Raw genomic sequence first — 11,747 nt, 5'->3', positions numbered from 1 at the left:
TATCGGTGATTATTCATTAACCTAAATTTCTAATTATACATTACATTTTTAAATGAGCTACACAATCACAATACCTTAATCAAGAGCAGAAATACATATACATAATAACAAAATTGACCTTAAATTTATGTCAACAAAGCAAAATTTATACCAATGTAAATTATTCATATCTATATCATATTCCCCTCTAATTGTAAAAGGACATTTATAAATAATATTTGGGAATATGGGTGTAGTTTTTTTCTCTCCAAACTGCTTCATGCTGTATGGGGGTGCTGTTAATCAGGTCTTTCATGGTATATTCTGTATGCTAGGTTCCTCTCAGTCAGCAGTTGAGCAAAATAATTTTTTGAGGGTGTTCACAGCAACCTTTCAGGAGGACATGGTCTCTCATACCATATTGGTAGAATATGGGTAGAAGCAATCCATAGGGTCTCATCGTCTGTGAAAACAAAAGAAGAACCTCTTTTCCAAAGCATCATATCCTTAGACCCAAATTCTGAAGTCAAGATAGCTTCATAATATACATGTTGGATTAGCTTAGCAGACTACACAATAAAATGTCTCTCTGTACTTAGCACCTTAGCAGTCAAAACATTCAAAGAAAACGCAATAATACACAGAATCCAAACTCTCTGTGAATTTTCCATTTTTTACATGCTTATTTTTCTTCTTTTAATCTATGAGTATTTGTACGCTGTCTTTTTAAAGACTTTAGCCTTTTTTTAGCATTAACTTTATATTATGACTTTTTAATACTCTTTTTCTTCTCTCTCCCAAGCCTACATATGTCTATCTACCACTATGACCCATTTAGAGGTCTTTTATGTCTGAATCTGTCCTATTGCATTGTCTTTAATTTCTACTGTCTTGAAGAGCTTTTAAAATGCTAAACTCTTAAGAATCTAAGCTGAGACAATCCCAGGTCAAATACAGGTAGTGCCTGCTTGCCCCGCCCAGTCCAACATGGTGGAGCTGCTTGTGCCTCAGAGCCATTTGGTGCCCCTGAGCTGCGCACAGTTACGGGCACACAGCAGTCCACATTGCCATCAAGCAAGCCTTAGCACTTTACTCACAAAACCCCATTCAAATGCCCTGTCTCCCGCAGGAGCCAGAGGTCGCTATGGCGGCACAGCCCAGAAACTGGTATTTCAAAACTGCCACTTTCTAGTAGACTTGATCCTGCCGCCTACCCAGGCAGGAAGAGCTGAGCCACAGACATGGTCTCAGCTACTTTGTTTCTGATCCCAAGTGGGCCCAGAAATGCTCCATAGCTGGAGTTTGCACCTGTGGCAAAGCCCAGGAAGCCTTGTTTTAAAATGACGCGGCTTTTTTTTTTTTTTAGATATGGCTGCTGAGTCAGGAAAAACTACTAGCAAACAGCAGAAAGCTGTGTTAAACTCTGTGTGTGTGTGTGTGTGTGTGTGTGTGTGTGTGTATGTGTGTGTGTGTGTGTGTGTCTAGAATTCCTTTTTAAGCCCTCTTGGGTTTTACGTGGAGTTAGTTACCGCATTGGAGCACCAGTTTGTAGTATGGAGAGGAGCGGGCTGCGTCCCGCTACCTGACTAGCTTTTATCCGAAATATTATAGGTCAATAGTTGTTCATGTTTGTTAAACATACAGTCAGATCTGTTAGGTTCTTTAGATACATAGAGATCGTATTCTGTCTTGATAGGTAATCTTCAACCACTTCAAGGATCTGTAGAACATGGCATTTAAATAATTAAGGGTTCTGTTGACTTGAGACATGATTGTTCCTGACAGCATCAATCTACCCCTGAGAGGATGTTGAGCACTGAAGATACTCCACTCAGAGTTTGATTTCTTCTTGGCACTATTGACCTTAAGAACTACTCATCCCTCAACCACTGACAAAGTACATGATATCCAGAAATAGATAAGCAGGACATAAGGAAAAAGACTGTCAAATTTTGCCAAGACAGGGTAAGATGGTCCTGAAAAATTTCCTGCCTCAGAAAATGGTTTGTCAGTTGCGCTAGACCTTATCCAAAGTTGGTTGCTTCAACTTTGCAAAATGAGACTTTGGGTGATTACTCAGGTAGCTAATTGTCTCTATCATATATTGCTCGCTTTGGAAGCTGCTTGATTGTACTTCCTGACTGCTCAAGTAATACTATCTCCCTTCTCAGGCCTTTGATGGGGTTGAAGATTACATAGTTGGAGTTACTGTCCTCTTATGATCTAGCCAAGCCATTTCCTATACAAGACTTAGGCTCCTTTAGGATAGGATGTTTATTAAAACATTTAGCATACGTTCCTTGCTTAATATTGCTTATGCTGTTTGTAATTATATTTGATATCTATTCCTAGTGTATATAGTTTTGTATTGGGTTTGGAACCTTCTTATTTAAACAAAAGGGGAAGGTGCTATGGGAACACATTCTGCTCCTTCAGCCAATAGCCTTTAAGATACCAGCCCACTTGGGCATGGTCTCTTTTGCTTTAAAAAGCCACAGTAGCCATACGCTTGCTCTCTTGCTTCTGGCTTCCACTTCTGGCTCCTAGACTCTGTTCCTGTTCGTACAGAGGGCTGTTGTCTAGGACAGTGATCTGTAAGTTTTTCCCTTAAATAAATAACCCTTTTGTTATTCATAATTCTGAACTGGTGTGGGATTATTTTGTGATTTCCATCTTCATATGTTACGTGGCCTTTTTCCTTTGCAGCTTTTAATAGTCTTTGTTTATTCTGTATGTTTAATGTTTTGGCGAGGGGACTTTTTTCCCCCTCTTCTCCAGTCTGTTTGGTGTTCTATAAGCTTCTTTACTTTCGTAGTCATATCTGTCTTTAGGCTGGGAAAGTTTTTTTTCTGAGTTTATTGAATATATTTTCTCTGCCTTTGAGATGGAGTTCTTCTTCTTCTATCCTTATTCTTAGGTTTGATCTTTTCATGGTGTCCCAGCTTTCCTGGATGTTTTGTGGTAAGAATTTGTTGGATTTAATGTATTCTTTGACCTATGAATCTATTTCCTCTATCTTTTCTTCAGTGCCTGAGATCCTCTCTTCCATCTCTTGTAATCTGTTGGTTATGCTTGCATCTATATTTCCTGTTCATTTGCCCTGATTTTCCATTTTCAGAATTACCTTTGTTTGTGTTTTCTTTATTGCCTTTATTTAAATTTTCAAGTCTTGAACTGTTTGTATCACCTGTTTGATAGTTTACTTGGGTTTCTTTAAGGGACTTATTGATTTCTTCCAATTTTTTTCTTTCCTCCATTTCTTTAAGGAAAATTTTCATTCCTCTTTAAGGACTTCTATCATCTTCACAAAGTTATATTTAAGGTTATTTCTTCTTCTTTTGGGTTAGGATGTTCAGGTGTTCCTAGGTTATTGAATGTATTCTTGCTTTGGTGTCTGCCCATCTCTTTCTCTGATTGGTGCCAGCTTTGTCTTTGCCTCTTGGTTCAATCCTTGCCGTAGGTGTCCGTGTCTCAGGGATCCCTTCTTGGACTAATTTTTACAGTTGCTGTCTGTGCCTCAGATCCTCCGAGGTTGAGGGGGACGCATGGGTTTTGGGGAGGAGTGGAATTTCTAGATTCTGGGTCTCAAAGATGAGGGGCGGGGGTTGAAGCAGCCTATCTGCAGGGGACTTGCCTGCTGACTGGCTAGTGAAGCTGTGGCAGGTAGGGGAGGGGCCTGGCGTTTTGCTCAGAGACCTAGAGTCTAGAGACTGGGGTGTCCTCGTGGGGAGCTGGTCATTCATCTCTTGGTCCATTCTGTGTAGTAGCAGTCTGTACATTAGAGATCCTCTCAGGTCACAGAGGGGGATGGGTGTGTTTGGGGACTGAGTGCAACTTGTAGATTACAGGGTCCAACTTTTGTTAGAGTAGCAGGTAGGTGCCTGCTGGCTGGCTAGTGAATCTGAGGCAGGTGGGGGTGGGGCCCATGGTTTTGCCCTCGGAACTAGGGCTTAGAGACTGGGCTGTTCAGCTGGAGAGGTGATCACTCACCTGTTGGTCATCTCTGTGCACCCTGACCAGACCTTTACTGAGCTAAACTACTTTAAAGTAGTATAAAGAAATGGCAAAGTACTGATTGCAAAAGAATTAATTTTGTGACCTAATTTTATAAGTCTGACAAGCCTATCCACTCCCTCAGTTTTACCACCAAATTTCCTCCTGTTCCCTGGACAACTGCAGCCTTTTCTTGTACACTCATTCAGCTTGGGTTAAAGTTTATCCCTCAGCAGCGTCAGAGCACAGCATCTAGAGTTAAGCAGATGTGTAGCAGTTCACTGACTGACCTTTGGCCTTGTTGAACATTGTCTTCCCTAACTTCTAAGTCATTGTTCCAATTTTGCAAGATTTTTGCACTACACCACACGCTGATGAATTTATACTTACCTAATTTAGAAATGAATATTTCCACTCACTCTAGCCTGTCTCATGGTTCAATCAAATTACATTCTTCATAGTATGTGGCTCAAGGTAAATAAGGCCTGCTTACTCTTGTTTGTAGACACAGAGGGAATTCATAACACTGTCACTACCCCTGCATGTTTTCCTCTTGCTAAGAACCCAGAGGAGGAGTCAGTCACTCAGGACTTCTGAAAGCCAGTATAAGCAGTCTGTGGTCCATGGCCTGATAATGGCATATGCTATGTCCAGGGATTGGCTCTTGCTAGGCCCCATCTCTGTTGTTTGTTCTCATAATCAAACTTGAGAAGTAGAGTGGGATCTAGGAACCTTGGAAACCATACCCTCTCCCCCACACCCTCCTTGAGACTACATCCTACTTAGCTCCATTGGTTCCACTTCTTTCAGCCAGAGGACAGCATGACTGGACTGAATTCTTTGTGACTCAGAAACGTTCTGTGCATCAGGTCTTCTCAGTCACCAGTACAAAGTCTCCTATGATCCACTGTACCACTAAATCAAAACTATGTGCGGCCTTGTGTGCTCTTCTTTTGAAAGCTCCCTTGTGGCCAAAAACAGCACTAGCTTCCTTTGCAAAGATTTATTTTATTTTAGCTGCAACAATACATTCGTCACTTACTTTTTAAGTAGGTTTCTCTTTGAATTTTCAATTTCTTTTCCTGTATGTAGGCCCTACCTGTGGAGAACTATGACCACAGTGTGCACCTGGGAGAGAACAGGAAACTGGTTCTTGCGTATAAAAGTCATCTGGCTAGGGCTCAAATGTGATGCAACAAGAAGAGATGGATTTTGTAGTCTGAGTCTAGATTTCTAGCAGAATGGTGGCAATGATAATACTGTTTTTAAAAGGCAAGAAGGGCTCTTTTTGTACTTTGATGTTTCATATGCCAGGGAATACTCACTTGGGTGGTGGGAGGCAATGAAGGCTCTTGTGGTATTTGTGGGTCCCAAACCCTTTCCCTCCAAGTTCTTAGAACGTGGCAGGTAAGGTACCATGTATATCAACTTTCCTTTTCTGAGGTTGTGTTAGAAAGCATTAGAGCAAAGTGTTTTAAAAAGGCATTATAAAAACATAGGACTATAAGATTTCTACATAACCTATGGATTGTGTGTGTGTGTGTGTGTGTGTGTGTGTGTGTGATTGTCAGGAGTCATTAAGTCATGTGTGTGTTTTTCTCTCTCAGGTTCATTTTCCAGACACTGAAAGAGCAGAATGGCTAAATAAGGTAAGATTAACATACTCCAAATATTCATTGGGAATTAGAGGGCCAGAGACTATCTTCCCATGTTTGGTAATTTCAGTGTTGGTAGTATTGAAGTTCAGATTGCAGTGTGCAGGCTTCTGCTCCCCAGAGGACTGTTGCAAGTAGTATGTGACTTTCCCTTGGGAAGAACAAGAGCTGTGTCACTGACCTAAGAAGATTTATGCATATACTTGCATGGCATTGCCATCTGACATAGTGTCTGCGTTCTTAAATAGAGTCTGCTAACATCTGCTTTATAGAAATCACAAGTACACATTCTAGAAATATTATAAAGAGAAAAATTAACTCCCAAGAAACTACCCATCTATAATACCTTTTAATGGATGTTTTTGTTTCAGTAAGCTTTAGGCTGAGTCTCTGTTGCCTGGTATTTTGAGCATCTCTAAGGCAATATAGTGACATTAGTCTAGACAGGAATCACCTATAGCACAAGTTAATTTGTGGTTATAAAATGCATAAGTGGTTACTGAGGTCCACACACAGTTTTTTTTGAGTTTGGTTTAGTTTTGTTATGATGTTGAGATCAAATCAAGGGCCTCACCCAAAAGAAGCAAATGAGCCACTGAACTACCCTCCCAGCCTAAGAGCTATAAGTTAAGTTTCTGGTTTTGGTTTTGGTATTAGTTTGTTTTTGTTTCTCTGTGTAGCCCTGGCAGTCCTGGAACTCACTCTGTAGACCAGGCTGGCCTCATACTCAGAGATCAGTATAATTCTGCCTTCTGAGTGTTGGGGATTAAAGGCTTGTGCCACCACCACCTGGCCATAGCATAAGTCTTCCCACAGTCAGTTGAAGTCATGGGACTTTTAGTGATTACTAGATATGTAGGCATGTTTAAACAGAATAGCTAACTAAAAGAACTAATGCCACTAGTATTTTGTCAGTAGTTTATTGTTGAAATAAATGCTTAGCACTGAGAACACATTTGAGAGGACTGCCTCTCCCTTTTGTTCTAGTTTTCAAAGCCAGTTTCTGAGAGACGACCTGAGTATCATTTCCTTAGTGACTCTAATAAATTATGTATCATAGCAATTATTTAACGTGAGTTTCTTTTCCTTCTAGACTGTAAAGCACATGTGGCCCTTTATTTGTCAATTTATAGAGAAGCTCTTTCGAGAAACCATAGAACCAGCTGTGCGGGGAGCAAATGCCCACCTCAGCACCTTCAGCTTCACAAAAGTGGACGTGGGTCAGCAGGTCAGTTCCTCTGTTCTTTAGTGCCCTTTCTCAAGCACACAGTGGGATGCTGTGAAAGCACAGCAACAGTGTGAGCACTGTACAGGCTTAAGTCTGCAGGGGCCTAGGTTCTTCTTCCCAGTGGCAGGTTCTGCCTTTCCTACTTGTGGCCTCGCTCTCACTGTGCTGTTCTTTATATTTTGTTTACTTTTTTAAATTAATTTTTATTTTTGTTTATGTGTGTATATGTGTCCCTGTGGGAGAATATGCCATACATGCATTCATGGAGGCCAGAAGATGGTATCAGTGCCTCTGGAGATGGAGGTACAGGTGTTATGATGTGGGTGTTGGGAACCAAATTTAAGCCCTCTGGAAGATCAGCACGTGCTCTTATCCCCTGAGTCATTTCTCTAGCCCGGTTTTTGACTTTTTTTTTTCTGACAAGTAAGGGATACTAGCTTTAATAAATATCAGTCTAAATATTGATAAAGTTGGGGGCACACACCTTTAATCCCAGCACTTAGAAGGCAGAGACAGGCGGATCTCTGTGAGTTCAAAGTCAGCCTGGTCTACAGAGCAAGTTCTAGGACAGCCAGCAGTACAGAGACACACATGCAGGCAAAACCTCTATACATAGAAAACAAATATCAATTTGCTTAACAATGATTTTTACCTCTCCAGATTTCATTGTATTTTATCATTAATATTTGTAAAAGTTTTAGTTGTATATTATTTAATAAATATTTTTCTTTTTTCTTTTTTTAAATTTTTATTGCTTTATAAATGATACCATTCAAAATTTCCATTTCCTCCCCTCCTCCCATTTCCCTCCCACTTACTTACCCTCCCCCATCCCCTCCAGTCCTAAGAGAGGGCAGGGTATCCTGCCCTATGGGAAGTCCAAGGCTCTCCCCCCCCTCCATCCAGGCCTAGGCAGCTGTGCATCCAAACAGACTAGGATCCCAAAAGGCCAGTACATGCAGTAGAGACAAATCCCAGTGCCATTATCATTGACTTCTCAGTCAGCCCCCACTGTCAGCCACATTCAGAGAGTCCCAGTACAGCTGGCTTTGGTAGGCTCCCATTAGAACAGGCACACAGTCTCAGTGGGTGGACCAACCCCTCGTGGTCCTGACTTACTTGCTCATCTTCTCCCTCCTTCTGCTCTTCAACTGGGCCTTGTAGTCCAGTGTTCTGATGTGGGTCTCTGTCTCTATCTCCATCCTTGCCAGATGAAGGTTCTATGGTGATATGCAAGATATTCATCAGTATGGCTATGGGATAAGGCCAGTTCAGGTACCCTCTCCTCTGCTGCCCAAGTACCTAGCTGAGGACATCCCTGTGGACACCCTCTAGAGCCAAGTCCCTTGCCAACCCTAAAATGGCTCCCTTAATTAAGATATCTTCTTCCCTGCTCCCATATCCTCCCTTCCTCCATCTCAACCATCCCATTCCCCCAAGCTCTCCCCCGTCATCCCCTTCTCCCTTCTCTCTTCCCATCTCCCCTTACACCCACCCCACCCTCCTGCTCCCAACTTTTGACTGACAATCTTGTCTGCTTCCAATTTCCAGGAGGATCTATATATGTTTTTCTTTGGGTTCACTTTAGTATTTAGCTTATCTAGGATTGCCAACTATAGGCTCAATGTCCTTTGTTTATGGCTAGAATCCACTTTTCTTTTTTCTCTTTTTTTTTGTTTTTGTTAGCTGTATGTTGCTCTCCGCTTCCCTCTCTTCCTCCCTCCTCCCCTTCTGCCCTCTCCCATGAATCCCAAGCTCCCATAACAAATATTTTTCTATATAAATCATGAATTTGATTTCATCCAAATTTTTAAAAATTTTCAGCATTTTCTAAAAATTAAATGAGAAATCATTTCTTGATGAATATTTACTGTAGAAAATTTTATAATTAAGTAATAAATTCTAACATAATTACTTTGAGAAAATACTGAGGATTTTTGCATTTATATACATGACAATTTCATGCTTGTATTATATTTTATGCAGTATATTATACCATAGTCATACCCCCATCACCTTCCCTTATCCTCTTCCCACTACTGTTCATTCCCCTTCTTCCCAACTAATCCCTTCCTCCTTTTATGTTTCTCTCCCTCCTCCTCTCCCTACATTCTGTCTGTGAGGAGTAGGTCTATATTTTGGCTTTTAAGACAGTCCTACTATGAAGCACAGGCTGGCCTTTAAATACAAACTGTAGGCCAGGGAGATGTTTCAGTGATTCAGATCACTGCTGAGGATCTAAGTTTGATTCCTATCACCCACAAATCCTCACTTATGACTTCAGCTCAGGAGATTTGACACTTTCTTTTGGCCTCAGCATACACAGAAGTAAAAATAAGTCTTAAAAGAAATACAGTCAGACAGTGTGCTGTACAGCTTTATCCCAGCACTCGGAGGTAGAGGCATGCAGACCTCTGTGAGGTTGAGGCCCGCTTGGTCTATAGAGGGAGTTCCTGGACAGGCTCAAAGCTACACAGAGAAACTCTGTCTCAAACAAAAGAAAATAACAACAACAACAGCAACAAAAAGAAATGATTTGTCTTTTGTGTTTGCATAGTCAATTATCTGTATCATATATTATTAAGTATTATTCATTTTTATTTTCTCTTTTTATTATTTTTCAGACTGCCTTGAACTGGCAATCCTATGTTTCAGCCTCTTAAATGTTGTGATTATTGACCTGCACTACCACACTCAACTATATTCTGTCTTTTTTTTTAATCTACTGAAAAACCCAATTTTTGTGAAATTTTAAAGTGAAAACTTATAAAACATAAATTAAAAGTAATGGGAAGTATTAATAAGGATAGAGTAGAAGAAGAGGATCAGATTAAATTGAAAGAGATGAGGCTAAAAGGGGCTTCAGAGTAAACACAAATGTTTTTACTGCATGTGCTAACAGCAATAGTAATAGCTGTGTTTATTGGATACTTAATTGCTATATGCCTGCAATGTGCTTCTATTCATTATGCCATTTAATTTCACAGTAATCTCACATAGTTGTCATGTTATTTATATCTCACAGATGAGAAAACTGAGGAATACAAGTTAAATAAATTGTCAAAGTTCAACAGTGTGCTGTAAACCAGAACTATACTTGTAGTCTGATGCTAGACTTGTTCTTATCATATCTATGCTGTATTGTAAGTTGGTTTGCTTTTAAACCTTTCTGTGTTTTAAATTAAATTATTTATTGTTTCAGCCCCTTAGAGTCAATGGTGTTAAGGTTTATACTGAAAATGTAGACAAAAGACAAATTATTCTGGACCTTCAGATTAGGTAAGTTTTTGTTTGTGTTATATTTTGTCATGGCTACTGACACACAGTGTTCACTTAGCTGTATATATAAGATGGAGGATATAATATGAATTTCTTGTCTGCTTTTCATTGGAATTTAACCAAATTCTTCTAAAATGTTAACAATCTTTGAATTCCTCATAATCTAGATAACCGTCCTTCATTAAATATATTAAATATAACGGGCCTAGAAAGATGTCTCAGTAATTAAGAGCACTTGCTACTCTTCCAGACAGCCTGGGTTTGATTCCCAGCACCCACTTAGCAGCTCACATCTGTAATTCCAGTTCCAGGGAATCCAGTGCCCTCTCTTGGCCTTCATGGGCACCAGGCACACCCCATGGCACACAGACATACATGCAAGCAAAACACCCCATACACATAAAATAAAATAAATTTCTAAAAATGTACTGAATAAAATAAATGAAACTATAATCTAAAAAATAATCTTTATGAACCTTAATATAAAAAATCCTCAACAAAATATTAGCAAATTGCATCTAGTAGCATAGATTATATACCATCAACAAGCAGAATTTATTCCCAGAATGCAAATGTGATTCAGGATATGAAAACCAATCTGGAAAACACACCACTTGATTTTAAGAAGGAACTGGTGTGGTGAGATAACTTTATAGTTATCTCAGTTGATATAGAAGATGGATTTAATGAAATTCAGTATTCTTTCATGATTAAAAAAAAATTCAACCTAGAGAGTTAGACAATACAATGAAATAAAAGGCATCCAAACTGAAAAGCAGTATTTACAAATGATGAGATCTTACAGAAAAAAAAACTCACAAAAAGTTTTAAAATCAGTTGTGATGGCCTACACATTCAAACCCAGCTCTCTGGGAGCAGACTGGCCTACATTCACTTTCTTAGCCCGCCAGGGCTACACAGTGAAACTGTCTTACTTAGGGTTTTTATTGCTGTGACGAGACACCATGACCAGCAAAGAAAATCATTTCATTGGTGTGGCTTAGAGTTCTGAGGTTCAGTCCATGATCATCATGATGGGGAACATGGAGGCATGCAGGCAGTCATGATGTTGGAATAGTAGCTAATAATTGTATATCTTGCAGGCAACAGAAAGTAGATGAAGACACTGGGTGGTATCATGATCGTAGGAAACCTTAAAACCCACCCCCACAGGGGCACACTTCCTCTAATAGAGCCATGCCTACTCCGACAAAGCCACACCTCCTAATAGTGCTATTCCCTATGAGAATTTGGTGCCAGTTACATTCAGACTACCACAGAGACCCTTTCTCAACAAATAAAATATAAAAAGTCATCCCTTAAAGCTAAAATGAATTTAGCCAGGTAGCAAAATGCAGTTAAATTTGTTGCATTTCTGCGTATTAATAATGAAAAAAATACAAAATGAAAATAAGAACAATTTCACTTGTAATAGGTTCAATAGACAGCTCCATTGACCACATGGTTGCTTTTTTTCAGTCCCTAAAGCCCGCTAAGGAAACAAGCGTGGTGGTTAATTTGTAATCCCAGGATCAAGGAAACAGACAAGAGGTTCTCTTATGCTGTGGCCAGCCACACTAGCCTTAATCAGTGAGCCCTAGGCGTCAGTGAAA

General features: G+C 39.9%; 1 protein-coding gene across 4 annotated transcripts in view; it reads left to right on the top strand.

Annotated features, from left to right (window-relative positions):
• Positions 1 to 11,747, top strand: part of Esyt2 (extended synaptotagmin 2) — a 107,771-nt gene that overhangs the window by 48,004 nt on the left and 48,020 nt on the right. For all 4 annotated transcript variants that reach the window (XM_085698045.2, XM_085698046.2, XM_048437753.3 and 1 more), the window contains exons 2-4: positions 5,580 to 5,621; positions 6,721 to 6,855; positions 10,058 to 10,134. In XM_085698045.2, the coding sequence (XP_085554171.1) occupies positions 5,580 to 5,621; positions 6,721 to 6,855; positions 10,058 to 10,134 (254 nt within the window). The remainder of the gene's footprint in view (positions 1 to 5,579; positions 5,622 to 6,720; positions 6,856 to 10,057; positions 10,135 to 11,747) is intronic.

Source organism: Myodes glareolus, chromosome 11 (genome assembly GCF_982192425.1).
Source record: "Myodes glareolus chromosome 11, mMyoGla1.1, whole genome shotgun sequence".
NCBI lineage: Eukaryota > Metazoa > Chordata > Mammalia > Rodentia > Cricetidae > Myodes > Myodes glareolus.
Note: the sequence above shows the minus strand (reverse complement) of the source record. Positions and strands in the feature narration are given on the sequence as shown.